At 55.3% G+C, this 14,079-nt stretch overlaps 1 protein-coding gene across 1 annotated transcript; it reads right to left on the reverse strand.

Annotated features, from left to right (window-relative positions):
* Positions 1 to 4,662: 4,662 nt before the first annotated feature.
* Positions 4,663 to 9,577, reverse strand: LOC122912434 (double homeobox protein 1-like). The gene is made up of 6 exons (XM_044258243.1): positions 9,571 to 9,577; positions 8,221 to 8,360; positions 7,668 to 7,769; positions 6,978 to 7,118; positions 5,494 to 5,562; positions 4,663 to 4,758 (listed from the first exon to the last, which is right to left on the reverse strand). Exons 1-6 carry the CDS (start codon positions 9,575 to 9,577, stop codon positions 4,663 to 4,665), a joined length of 555 nt encoding a protein of 184 aa, XP_044114178.1.
* Between the last annotated feature and the right edge of the window lie 4,502 nt (positions 9,578 to 14,079).

Here is a 14,079-nt window from a genome sequence, read left to right on the forward strand (position 1 = left end):
CGATTCCGGAAGTAAACGCCCTAACCACAGAAGCCACATGCCTTGAGGCCTGCGGTTATGCTCTATACAACCAGCCCGTGAGATCGGGGCCGGGTCGCTCTCTACGGAGGCGGCCCTGGCCTGTCCGTCTGACTTCCAATGCTGGGCATTGAAGAAAGCTTTGCATAACGTTCACTTCGTGTCGGTCTCGTTCCCCTGGCTGGTCAGTCTGACTTCTAATACTCGGCATAGTATAAAGCTTGGCATAGCATTCTCTTTGCCTCATTCTCGTTCCTTTGATAACGCACCCCATCTGGGACTGTCTAGGACTGGACCCGGTGAAGGCTGTTCTACCCTTGTTTCAGATTCTGGCATGTGGGTGTGGAACGCGAGTCCCCTTTGGCTTCCCAAGACGAGCCTCCTAATTAAGTTCCCTTCTATTGCATCGCATGGCTTTCGATCTTTCTTTCCACTGTTTATGTGTACTGTGTCTTTATCGGAACGCCGGTCTTGTTTCATTGGGCAGCTTTCCTTTTCTCCCCTTTTTTTCCATGTTTGCTGATTTTTGTATTACTTGAATAAACAGATTATATGGTAAATGCGATGGTATCTTCACCTTCCCCCTCCAATTGGGACTGGTCACCCACTTGGCTTGCTGTCTCGGTGCCTTCCACGATTGGGGATTCCGTTTCCAAAGACACCCAGGCAGGTCCCAGGCAGCTCGTGAAGCAACACTTCCCTGTGGATCCAGGCAGGACACTGAGATCAGTCAGCTGAGATCGGAGGCACGGAAGAGAGAGATTTCGAGCCAGCCATCGCCATGTATGTGGAATGGATTGCTCCACAGCCTTAGCTGCTTGTGGGGACAAGGGAACCACAAGTTCGGAGGAAAGGCTTGGGACATGTGAACGTGCAGTGTTTGAGACAAGTGGAGATGCTACCATGTCCTGGTCTAAGGGAATCAACGCTCTCCGCCGTCTGAGAGGGATTCAGGCCTCCCTAGGTTTGCCAGAGAGAAACAGTCTGTGCTATGACGACTCCATGACTTTGGGTTTCCACTGGCTCCACCTGGTGTTCCTATTCTTCACTGCTCTTGGCAGGGCGTAGCCAGAGAGACTTGAGCTCTCAATGGAGCGCCCTACGTAATAATGACCTAGGAGGAGAAGCCAGCTGCAGGAACCTGGGAAGCAGATGGAGAAGTTCAGATCAATTCAAAGCAGAATGGAATCCGGAAGGGCCAAGTTGCCTCTCCTGTGAAGCTGGTCTGTGTTTGTGTGTGTGCGTGTGCGTGTGTGTGGGTGTGTGTGTGTGTGTGTGTATACAAAATACCTAACTCCGCTTACATTGTGGTGATCCCATCTGTGGTCAAAAGGAAGATGAGATGGAATGTGCCATCAGTCGACCGCTTCAGTGGATTCCCAGAGCCGGCCAGTTATTGAATCGGCCAGGCAACTACCAAGCAACCCGACAGCCAACCAGCGGCCCAAAAGGAAATGGTACACAGAGAACCAAATGACGCACCCATTGCCTTTTGGCTCACTCGGCTCTGCAGTTCCATGAGGTGAACCACAGGGAGACAAGTAGAACCCAGTAGAAAGAGGCGGAAAAGGGAGTCATTTTCGCAGGACGTGACGGCAGTCCCAGAGCATTTCCTAATGGTAGGGGTGAGTGTGTGTGCGGGTCAGAGGGTGTGCTCGTGCTTCCGTCCCAGAGGAACCAGTGGCTTTCGGTCAAGAAACGGCATCTGCAGAAACAGAGTAATCGCATCTCCTGGAAGCTCGAGGGGATCTCCCCGGCCAGGTAGTTGGTGGCTCTCCTGGCTGGGCTTTTCCCCATGGTGGCTTGCAGCACGAGGAGACAGGTGGGCAGGGGGCCTCCCCAGAGGGTGCCCTCGAACTTTCTGGGCGCCGTTGTCTGAGCACAGAGGTTTGAGGAATGCGCAAAACCCCCACAATGGTCAAGTGCCGAGTCCTGACTGGAGCCTATCGAGGGCAGCTGACCATCAGCGCAGCTCTCTGTGGCTTTTCCAGACATTGCTGTCCTGACGTTGCAGGTGGCCTCCAGGCACTGCCTGAGGCTGACCCTCAACAAGACGAGGAGCCGTGCTGAAGCCCCGAGACCATGTCCCGCAGACACGTGGATCCTGTTTTTGGCGCCTCATTCTTCCGCTTGGGTGATCTCTATCAGAGGGCGAGACGATCCCTTTGAGGGATCCCAGGGGTGGCACAGCTGGGGGAAGAGGCCCTGACAGATCCGAGGCCCTGGGGCCTTGGCCTCCAAGCCCACGAGTAAGAACCCGCTAACGGGCAGACTTCCTGCAGCTTCCACATGGACACCTCCTCTGCCAAGCTATTTTCCAGAGTGGTGCTGCGTGTTGCACACATGCCAGGGGCTTGAGACCTCGCTGATGTGCATGGCACTGGCCATGCATGGAGAGGACAGGCTCCAGGGCTCATGTCCGTCCTTGAGAATCTGGTGTGGCTGGCCTTGGACCCCAGTGTGGCTGCAGCCCTGTTCTTCCCTCCACATCATGTGTGCAGAAAGGCCAGCCCCAAGAATCCACAGACCTTGGAAACACGGCCAGAGGAGACTGAGGTCCTCCCAACCCCACAAGAGAGCCATTCCACCATGTAGCTTCTCTAGACACAACCCAAACCCCGTCTGTCCCGAGGACACTTTGGCTAGGCACATTCCAGATATCCTAACCCACTCTGTTCGGGGAGGGAGAGACACGAGCTTCCACCCAGCCTACAAAAGCTACAGGTTGATGTATCCCTAGAGCCAACTGAAGAACAAAACACTAGGGCTGGTGAGATGTGGAGGGTTTCCAGCACAAGCTCCATCCACAGAGATATACCCGCGATCCACCTGTGGAACTAGGCACGTAGCCACATGGGGCTACAGATACATTTGTGCAAAAGAGCATGTGGATAGTGAGAGAGATCGAGTTGGCCGGAAGTGACCAAGGTCAGACTTCTTTGGTTCCTTGCAACATGGATCCCATACGTGTTGGCCATGGGTTTAGGGTTGGACTCAAGAAACCAAATACACAGCCTCTCATCTCCCAGGGCACATGGGAACGTGGTAGGGACAGAAGAAAAAACCGAGGAAATAACCCAGTGAAGCCCACCTGAATCCACAAAAGGTTTTGACCACATCCCTTTTCCCGGTGGTTCTGTACCCATACTCTAAGAAGCATAAGCATGATCGTGAGACTGTGTGGACATCTGCAGGTATCCACGTGTGAAAGAAAATGAGATAGAGGAAGAAGGAAAGGTCGACTGAGATCTGAAGAAAGGGAAAGAGAGAAAAGGAGTAAGGGCAGGGGCATAAAGCAAGGTTGGGGGGGGGGCTGTGACTCAATGCCTGCCTTCCATGATGATCCTTACGTGGGAATTTGGCCTCCGCTGAGAAGAGTGGAGTCAGGTACAGTATGCGTGGAAAGACTTCCACTTGTGCTCCACCTTCATCCCTTGGAGGAATGCTTGCACAGAAGGCACCCTCCGGGCAGGCGGAGGGGGATGAATGCTAGGAAGTGTTGGTGCAGCCTCTCGGGCTTGTCTGTGCCAGAAGCTCTGAACTACACGTGGACATGCCGATGGCTTCCACAGTCCATTCCCGGGCCAGAAAGCATCACCAGTCTCTGAGGATGGGCAAGCATGACCGGACGGTTGGGGATCGGAATGAATCATGACCAGACACCATACTGGGGAGCCAAAGATAGGTTTATTAGGTCAATGGAGTGTCCCATGGACCTTGAAAATCCAGGATGGATTTCCTCAAAGTTCCCTTTCGCAAGGGAGAGGAGTGGCCCCGCCAAAGGAAGATCACAAAGATGCTGACAGGGAGTATCTGTCTTCTTCCTGAGAAGCGAGAGAACATTGTATGTAGTGAGCATGCTGATAGACACCAACCAGAGACAGGGAAAAAAAGAAGTGCAAAGGTTCTGGAAAGAGCCACATTGGTCCCCTCATTGCTGGAATGCCTTCTGAGACTGACTGTCATCCCCGGAACTGTCATGCTGTGTCCACTGGAATGGCTCCAGGGCAATAAGCCAGGCAGGCAAAGTCCACAGGGCATTCTGGACTTTGGCTGGGACAGGATCTCTGGGCAATGGGGGCCTGCGGTCGTTTCCCGTTTGGCTGGTTCCGAGCCCTCCCAGCCCGGATGGCTTGGCCTCCCTGGGCCCCCTCAGGGGAGACTTGTAGCGTGCTGTCTTGGTCTACACGCTCAGCTTCTGCAGATTGGAAGTTCTGCTTCATCAGGAGGCAACGGCATGGGGGAGGTGTCCTCTGACTTCTCTTCCTTGCTTAGGTTTGCTGCCAGGGCCAGAGTTTCCCTGGCCCCAGAGTCTAGGGCGATGGCAGGGAGGAGGGCCGGTGTGTGTCCTGCCCGTGGTCACTCAGGTGTCAGGGAGGGTATAAAGTGCCCAGTGTCCTTAATGCCTTCAGGTGCCTTGTGGAGATTGATGACCATCGGGAATGCCATGGAGCCCCGTCCACGCGGCAGGGAGGAGCACCCTTCTGTCTTTCCAAGACGCAGATGCTCCTTTGGGGCCTCAGGCTTTCACTGGAGCTTGAGCCTTGTTTCCTGTTCCTCGTCCTTGCTGTCCTGTAAAGGACTGCCTCTCAGAAAAGGACGTCTGAATGAATGGAGAGTGGGGAAGCCGAGGCCTCCCTGGTCCTAGGCGTGAGGCCATGTGGAATCGTGCAGCATGGCCAGCAGGGCCTGAAAGTCTTCCTCACTGAGGGGCGCTTCCAAGGGTCCCGGAGGCTCCTCCTGCCACAGATGCACACTCGGATAAGGCTGTGTGTCTTCCTCCCTCTCTGTGGCTGATAGAAGCTCCTCTAAGAAACTTGAATCTTCTGCAGAAGATGGGTGCTGTGGAACCAGTGCACTAGGGAGCCCAGCAGCAGGGGGTGCCTGCCACCGCCAGCCAGGGTTCCCAGCGTGTGCAGGCTGCCCAGCTGCTGCATCCGGAGCCTGTCCTGTGCTCACGACAATTCCGGACCCCTTGCCCAACCACTGTGGGGCATAGTGGCTACCCAAGGGCCCTGCCTCCTGCACGGGTTGGCAAGGATTGTCATCTGGAGGCAGGGGATAGCCTTGGAAGGGCACGAGTACCAAGCCAGGGAGCTCCTGTTGCCGCTGGCATTCCCCTTGGGTCAGGGGACAAAGACGGGCATGAAGAGCTGAAAGGCACCCTCCCTGAGTCGGTCCCATCAGGGAATGGCTCCTCATGGCTTCAGGAGTGGGAGAGTTGCATCCTCCCTGCCAGGCTTGGGTGGGCGGGGCCGTAGTGGCCTCCACGGCCTGGCTCCCAGGGCCCCCACAGGGAACCAGAGGGGCAAAGCCCATGGAGAGGACAGGAAGGGTCGCTGCAGCAAAAGCCTGCATGCTTCCCAGAGGATTGGAAGGAGCAGGAACCAGAAGCTGAGAGCATCCAGGGACGCCGGGCTGAGAGCATCCTGGGTCCCCTGGGACAGTCAAGTGAGGAGTGGCTTCCTGGTTTGCCGCCCGGTCATTCGCGGAGCCACTTCTGCTCTGCCCTGGGTGCCGAGCTCTTCTGTTCTGGAACCAGACCTGGGACAGAGAAGAGGGGTTGCGGACATGAGAATGAGAAGAAGTGAAAGACACCACCTCGGCCTGCCCCTTCCCCTGCTCGGGATCTCTCAGGGAGAAGGCCAGGTCTGTTGCCCTGACTCTCAGGGCAACTCGGTTCACCCCTTTCACCTGGCTCTTGTGAAGTAGGGGCAAGTCCCAGGCAACTGTGGACACCTGGTCTCGATGGAATTCCCACTTGACTGGATGGAATGGCAGCCGCTCAGCTCTGCTCTGCTGTGCTCTGCTCTGCTGAGCTCCCCTCTGTAGTGCTCTGCGTGGTCCCTGCCTAGCGCTCTCTTTGTTTGCCCATTGCAGCTTCCTGACCAGCCATTCCTTGAGTCTTGGGGCCAAGACTTAGCTGACCACCTGCCCTCCTTTCCCAGCCTACTCCAAGTCCTCCGGGCGTCCCTCAGCATTTGACCCCCAGTGTCCGACTGGATGTGATCCCAATGGCAAACCACCTCCTCTGCCTTGGAGGCCTTCAGCCCAGCTGCGGAACTGGCCTCACATCGACACACTCCGTCTACAGGCACAGGTCTTGAGCCCCCAGGGGAAGTCATGGACCGCCAGGACTCCAAATCAACCACACCCGCGTTGGATTTGCCTCTCTGTATTCCTCCGCTGGCTGGATGAGAAGGGGGTTCTCAGGAACGAGCACCCTGAGCCTCCCCTCTTTCCAGGGACAAGACTTGTCAGGGGCCAGGCCCGTACATGCCTCCTTAAAGCAGGCTCACGGGCTCTGGCCCTAAAGGAGTGCCTTGCGGAGAGTCTACATCCATTGACCATAAAGCTGTTTCACAGGTACTTAACTAGAAACAAGTCTCTCTGGAGCTCGGGGAGAACAAGCCTGCTCAACTGGGCCCCCCCCCCCGGGACCTCTCCCCCACCTGGCCAAGAATCCGAGGGCCGATAATCCTAAATGATTAGGTTATCCAGAAAGGTGTGGCTTGTGAGCAGGATCCATTCTCGCCCTGGGGGTGCTGAGGCCCAGGTCACTGACAAACACTTGGCCACTCACAGGAAGGCAACCCCACTCACACTCAGGAAATCCTGGGGGCCACATGGAGAGCGACCCCAAGCCGTCGAAGCACTGACACTTTGCATGACCTCAAGAGAGGTGGCAACTTTTCCGTTTCCCCACTCCTGTCCACGCACCATTTCTACACACATGGGCACGACCACCTCACCTTCACAGCCTCCCCTAGCATCCCCATTTCGGCTGACACATTCTGCTTTTGTGCAGTCCATCCTTTGCAAGCTCCATGCTCTCCCCCTACTGCCCAGGCACTGGACCCCGTGGATAACCCCGACGAGCCCACGTTTCTCCAGGAATGTCTCAGGGGCCACTCTCCACTGCACATTCAACAGTTCACAGGCACCCTCCGCACATGTACCTGAATGCGGCATTCCGGGAGGCCTGTGAGTCTGGCCAGCTGTTCTCTGGTAGAAATGCTAGGAAATGGGTTCTTCTCAAAGGCTTGAAGGAGGAGACTGGTTTGGGATGGAGAAATGGCTGTCCGTTTTCTCCTGTCCTCCTTTGGGAAACGTTCTGAAAGGAGAACAGAGTTAGAAAGAAGGGTTGGGAGCCAAGGCCCATCCAGCGTGGAAAGAGAAGTTGGTGTCCGTGTGTGCCTGTGTGTGTGTGTGTGAGTGTGTTTGTGTGTGTGTGGGTGTGTGTGTGTGAGTGAGTGTGTGTGTGTGTGTGTGTTTGTGATTTTACATTTTCCTAATAGCTTCTCTTTCCCTGAGTCCATGAGGTCAGCATGGACCCACCCACACAAGCCAGCACTTGCCTCTAGAGCCTGAGGGGACCCAAGAAAAGGACTCTGTCCTTCCTGGCACTTTCAGGACAAGAAGATTCACAGCCTTTCTGTCCCAGAAACAATGCACCTGCCACCGGGGCGGTGTAAACAGAGTGTCCATCGCTGGGAACACGAAAGGCAGCTGCGACAAGGTAACGTGGGTTCCTTTCCTGAGCCCTCTTGCCCAACCCTTGACAAGCCCATGCAGACCCGTTCCTGCGTGAAGGAGAAGCTCCAGAAGAGACTCGTTTGGTAGACTGGGGACTCACCTGGAGTCCAAGCTGGAGGCTGTTCCTGTCCACACGATGGCCCTTCCCCTTGGGAGTTTGCAGACGCCAATCGGCTCTGCCTGAGCTGTCTGGTGCGCTCGTTCTGGAACCACACCTAAGTGGCAAAAGAAGAACCGACGGTCAGGCAGCACTGGTGAACTGGTTCTATCTGTATCTGTATCTGAATGTACATCATCGACCTCTATCTCTATGTCTCTCATCTGGCTACCTCCGTATCTTCCATTCCTTTGTGTCCCTCATACCTAAAGTCTCAGAGAGTTTTGTGTGGGCCACGCGATAAGCCCGGGCAAATGATTTCTAGGGGAAGTCGGCCTGGATATGTTGACCCGTTGGAGTGCCCGGGCCATGCCAAGCAGTGGTCCCCGTGTTCTCAGACAGAATGACTTGGAAAGACTTCAAAGGGCATGGGGTCCCCGGGAATGCCCATACAGGAGCCAAAGCATCTGAGCTCCCAGCTGGGCATGGAGATTGACATGCACTGGCTTCAGCCAGATTGTGTCCACAACTTGTGCCCCAGGGAGAATGAAAGAGAAGCTTAAGCCTACCTGGATCCTGGACTCTGGAATGTCTAGCTCTCGGGCCAGTCGTTCTCTGGTGGTGATGCCAGGGTACCGGTTCTGCTGGAACAACGCTTGCAGAGCCTCTTTCTGCCACGGCCTCAAAAGAAGCCGCCTCCATCGGGATCCTGTTGCAGGGTAAATGGCCACTGGATTAGGAAGACTTGCCTAGCAATGGGAACCGGCTCTGCTGCCTCAGCTCTTCACATTCTGCCCTGTCCACCCATTGCCAGGCCAGAGATTATTGTCCCTTGGCCCCCCACGGATTCACTGGAGAGCCTGCTCGATAGGACCCTGGCAGCCTGCCCTCTGCCCGTGGGAATGGGTGATAGTCCAGGATCTAGGGAGATACCAACCTGTCCCGAGCCATGTGATGGCATGCCAACGAATGAGGAGACCCGCGGGGCGAGTGAGGGAGGAAAGCACCTTAGGAGGAACAAAGAGGACCCAACTGCTCCTAAGAAACATCCAGGAAAAATCCGACAGTACATCCTGCCGAGTGCTGCCGCGTTGGAGGTGAAAGTTCCATTTTTGTCAGTGACACCTGAAAGAGGTGCCGAACCTCGACCCATACTCTGCCCCCAGAGATCTAGCTTGCCTATTTTCCAAAGCGGGACTCTTGTTGGGACTCCTGCCCACCGACTTCAGTTTTGCTTCCGACGGCGGCCACGCGCAAGCCTCTCTCGATCCCCTTCCCCCAATCCTCTGTGGATCAGAACCTTCCAGCCTGTGTCCCGGCTGGCAGGGTGGACCCTCTTAGTGCCCTGAAGCCCGGAAAGTAACCGGGGCCTTTGTGGAAAACAAGCGGGGAGCAGGGCCTCTGAGGGGAACTTACTCCTTGATGTGCTGGTGGGAGCCATGCCGCTGCAGTACCTCGGGTCCCAGAGCACTGGCCGGTCGACTGGGCAGGATCTGGGAGCTTGCGTCTGATCAAAGCCTAGGATGGCCCACCCCCAATCACTTCGACAGCTCCTGTCGAAGTGAAGCCCTGCCTTCAGTGGTTCCGACCTTTGGGAGAAGAGGTGTTCAGCAGGATTTCGGGACCACCTGAGCCGAGAGCTGGACCTGGACAGGTGGATGTGCCCGACCCACCCTCCTCTGCATGGAATGTGCCTCTCCCACTCCTGCAAACTTGTCTCCAGGATGACAGCCCTGACATCGAACGGTGCTGTTGAGACTCTGGGGACTGTTAGGGCCGATTTAATGTTCACACCTGTTTAACTATTAGGGCCTGCTTAGCCCAGAGCCACTCCATATTGCCTAGGTAGCCATACTGTTGTTTACATCCACGGACTGCATTCCGGGAATCAATGCCCCAGTGGTTCCTGGGATCGGTACCGGGCATCGATTCCGGAAGTAAACGCCCTAACCACAGAAGCCACATGCCTTGAGGCCTGCGGTTATGCTCTATACAACCAGCCCGTGAGATCGGGGCCGGGTCGCTCTCTACGGAGGCGGCCCTGGCCTGTCCGTCTGACTTCCAATGCTGGGCATTGAAGAAAGCTTTGCATAACGTTCACTTCGTGTCGGTCTCGTTCCCCTGGCTGGTCAGTCTGACTTCTAATACTCGGCATAGTATAAAGCTTGGCATAGCATTCTCTTTGCCTCATTCTCGTTCCTTTGATAACGCACCCCATCTGGGACTGTCTAGGACTGGACCCGGTGAAGGCTGTTCTACCCTTGTTTCAGATTCTGGCATGTGGGTGTGGAACGCGAGTCCCCTTTGGCTTCCCAAGACGAGCCTCCTAATTAAGTTCCCTTCTATTGCATCGCATGGCTTTCGATCTTTCTTTCCACTGTTTATGTGTACTGTGTCTTTATCGGAACGCCGGTCTTGTTTCATTGGGCAGCTTTCCTTTTCTCCCCTTTTTTTCCATGTTTGCTGATTTTTGTATTACTTGAATAAACAGATTATATGGTAAATGCCCTGGTATCTTCACCTTCCCCCTCCAATTGGGACTGGTCACCCACTTGGCTTGCTGTCTCGGTGCCTTCCACGATTGGGGATTCCGTTTCCAAAGACACCCAGGCAGGTCCCAGGCAGCTCGTGAAGCAACACTTCCCTGTGGATCCAGGCAGGACACTGAGATCAGTCAGCTGAGATCGGAGGCACGGAAGAGAGAGATTTCGAGCCAGCCATCGCCATGTATGTGGAATGGATTGCTCCACAGCCTTAGCTGCTTGTGGGGACAAGGGAACCACAAGTTCGGAGGAAAGGCTTGGGACATGTGAACGTGCAGTGTTTGAGACAAGTGGAGATGCTACCATGTCCTGGTCTAAGGGAATCAACGCTCTCCGCCGTCTGAGAGGGATTCAGGCCTCCCTAGGTTTGCCAGAGAGAAACAGTCTGTGCTATGACGACTCCATGACTTTGGGTTTCCACTGGCTCCACCTGGTGTTCCTATTCTTCACTGCTCTTGGCAGGGCGTAGCCAGAGAGACTTGAGCTCTCAATGGAGCGCCCTACGTAATAATGACCTAGGAGGAGAAGCCAGCTGCAGGAACCTGGGAAGCAGATGGAGAAGTTCAGATCAATTCAAAGCAGAATGGAATCCGGAAGGGCCAAGTTGCCTCTCCTGTGAAGCTGGTCTGTGTTTGTGTGTGTGCGTGTGCGTGTGTGTGGGTGTGTGTGTGTGTGTGTGTATACAAAATACCTAACTCCGCTTACATTGTGGTGATCCCATCTGTGGTCAAAAGGAAGATGAGATGGAATGTGCCATCAGTCGACCGCTTCAGTGGATTCCCAGAGCCGGCCAGTTATTGAATCGGCCAGGCAACTACCAAGCAACCCGACAGCCAACCAGCGGCCCAAAAGGAAATGGTACACAGAGAACCAAATGACGCACCCATTGCCTTTTGGCTCACTCGGCTCTGCAGTTCCATGAGGTGAACCACAGGGAGACAAGTAGAACCCAGTAGAAAGAGGCGGAAAAGGGAGTCATTTTCGCAGGACGTGACGGCAGTCCCAGAGCATTTCCTAATGGTAGGGGTGAGTGTGTGTGCGGGTCAGAGGGTGTGCTCGTGCTTCCGTCCCAGAGGAACCAGTGGCTTTCGGTCAAGAAACGGCATCTGCAGAAACAGAGTAATCGCATCTCCTGGAAGCTCGAGGGGATCTCCCCGGCCAGGTAGTTGGTGGCTCTCCTGGCTGGGCTTTTCCCCATGGTGGCTTGCAGCACGAGGAGACAGGTGGGCAGGGGGCCTCCCCAGAGGGTGCCCTCGAACTTTCTGGGCGCCGTTGTCTGAGCACAGAGGTTTGAGGAATGCGCAAAACCCCCACAATGGTCAAGTGCCGAGTCCTGACTGGAGCCTATCGAGGGCAGCTGACCATCAGCGCAGCTCTCTGTGGCTTTTCCAGACATTGCTGTCCTGACGTTGCAGGTGGCCTCCAGGCACTGCCTGAGGCTGACCCTCAACAAGACGAGGAGCCGTGCTGAAGCCCCGAGACCATGTCCCGCAGACACGTGGATCCTGTTTTTGGCGCCTCATTCTACCGCTTGGGTGATCTCTATCAGAGGGCGAGACGATCCCTTTGAGGGATCCCAGGGGTGGCACAGCTGGGGGAAGAGGCCCTGACAGATCCGAGGCCCTGGGGCCTTGGCCTCCAAGCCCACGAGTAAGAACCCGCTAACGGGCAGACTTCCTGCAGCTTCCACATGGACACCTCCTCTGCCAAGCTATTTTCCAGAGTGGTGCTGCGTGTTGCACACATGCCAGGGGCTTGAGACCTCGCTGATGTGCATGGCACTGGCCATGCATGGAGAGGACAGGCTCCAGGGCTCATGTCCGTCCTTGAGAATCTGGTGTGGCTGGCCTTGGACCCCAGTGTGGCTGCAGCCCTGTTCTTCCCTCCACATCATGTGTGCAGAAAGGCCAGCCCCAAGAATCCACAGACCTTGGAAACACGGCCAGAGGAGACTGAGGTCCTCCCAACCCCACAAGAGAGCCATTCCACCATGTAGCTTCTCTAGACACAACCCAAACCCCGTCTGTCCCGAGGACACTTTGGCTAGGCACATTCCAGATATCCTAACCCACTCTGTTCGGGGAGGGAGAGACACGAGCTTCCACCCAGCCTACAAAAGCTACAGGTTGATGTATCCCTAGAGCCAACTGAAGAACAAAACACTAGGGCTGGTGAGATGTGGAGGGTTTCCAGCACAAGCTCCATCCACAGAGATATACCCGCGATCCACCTGTGGAACTAGGCACGTAGCCACATGGGGCTACAGATACATTTGTGCAAAAGAGCATGTGGATAGTGAGAGAGATCGAGTTGGCCGGAAGTGACCAAGGTCAGACTTCTTTGGTTCCTTGCAACATGGATCCCATACGTGTTGGCCATGGGTTTAGGGTTGGACTCAAGAAACCAAATACACAGCCTCTCATCTCCCAGGGCACATGGGAACGTGGTAGGGACAGAAGAAAAAACCGAGGAAATAACCCAGTGAAGCCCACCTGAATCCACAAAAGGTTTTGACCACATCCCTTTTCCCGGTGGTTCTGTACCCATACTCTAAGAAGCATAAGCATGATCGTGAGACTGTGTGGACATCTGCAGGTATCCACGTGTGAAAGAAAATGAGATAGAGGAAGAAGGAAAGGTCGACTGAGATCTGAAGAAAGGGAAAGAGAGAAAAGGAGTAAGGGCAGGGGCATAAAGCAAGGTTGGGGGGGGGGCTGTGACTCAATGCCTGCCTTCCATGATGATCCTTACGTGGGAATTTGGCCTCCGCTGAGAAGAGTGGAGTCAGGTACAGTATGCGTGGAAAGACTTCCACTTGTGCTCCACCTTCATCCCTTGGAGGAATGCTTGCACAGAAGGCACCCTCCGGGCAGGCGGAGGGGGATGAATGCTAGGAAGTGTTGGTGCAGCCTCTCGGGCTTGTCTGTGCCAGAAGCTCTGAACTACACGTGGACATGCCGATGGCTTCCACAGTCCATTCCCGGGCCAGAAAGCATCACCAGTCTCTGAGGATGGGCAAGCATGACCGGACGGTTGGGGATCGGAATGAATCATGACCAGACACCATACTGGGGAGCCAAAGATAGGTTTATTATGTCAATGGAGTGTCCCATGGACCTTGAAAATCCAGGATGGATTTCCTCAAAGTTCCCTTTCGCAAGGGAGAGGAGTGGCCCCGCCAAAGGAAGATCACAAAGATGCTGACAGGGAGTATCTGTCTTCTTCCTGAGAAGCGAGAGAACATTGTATGTAGTGAGCATGCTGATAGACACCAACCAGAGACAGGGAAAAAAAGAAGTGCAAAGGTTCTGGAAAGAGCCACATTGGTCCCCTCATTGCTGGAATGCCTTCTGAGACTGACTGTCATCCCCGGAACTGTCATGCTGTGTCCACTGGAATGGCTCCAGGGCAATAAGCCAGGCAGGCAAATTCCACAGGGCATTCTGGACTTTGGCTGGGACAGGATCTCTGGGCAATGGGGGCCTGCGGTCGTTTCCCGTTTGGCTGGTTCCGAGCCCTCCCAGCCCGGATGGCTTGGCCTCCCTGGGCCCCCTCAGGGGAGACTTGTAGCGTGCTGTCTTGGTCTACACGCTCAGCTTCTGCAGATTGGAAGTTCTGCTTCATCAGGAGGCAACGGCATGGGGGAGGTGTCCTCTGACTTCTCTTCCTTGCTTAGGTTTGCTGCCAGGGCCAGAGTTTCCCTGGCCCCAGAGTCTAGGGCGATGGCAGGGAGGAGGGCCGGTGTGTGTCCTGCCCGTGGTCACTCAGGTGTCAGGGAGGGTATAAAGTGCCCAGTGTCCTTAATGCCTTCAGGTGCCTTGTGGAGATTGATGACCATCGGGAATGCCATGGAGCCCCGTCCACGCGGCAGGGAGGAGCACCCTT

Source organism: Neovison vison, chromosome 1 (assembly GCF_020171115.1).
Source record: "Neovison vison isolate M4711 chromosome 1, ASM_NN_V1, whole genome shotgun sequence".
NCBI classification, from domain to species: Eukaryota; Metazoa; Chordata; class Mammalia; order Carnivora; family Mustelidae; genus Neogale; species Neogale vison.

Excerpts from the sequence above, each read along its gene's own strand:
- LOC122912434 (XM_044258243.1), bottom strand. Across the intron at positions 7,770-8,220 it reads TTCCAGAGTCCAGGATCCAG|GTGTGGTTCCAGAACGAGCG; the intron begins GTAGGCTTAAGC and ends TTTGCCACTTAG. Across the intron at positions 5,563-6,977 it reads TCCCGGAATGCCGCATTCAG|GTCTGGTTCCAGAACAGAAG; the intron begins GTACATGTGCGG and ends TCTCTGTCCCAG.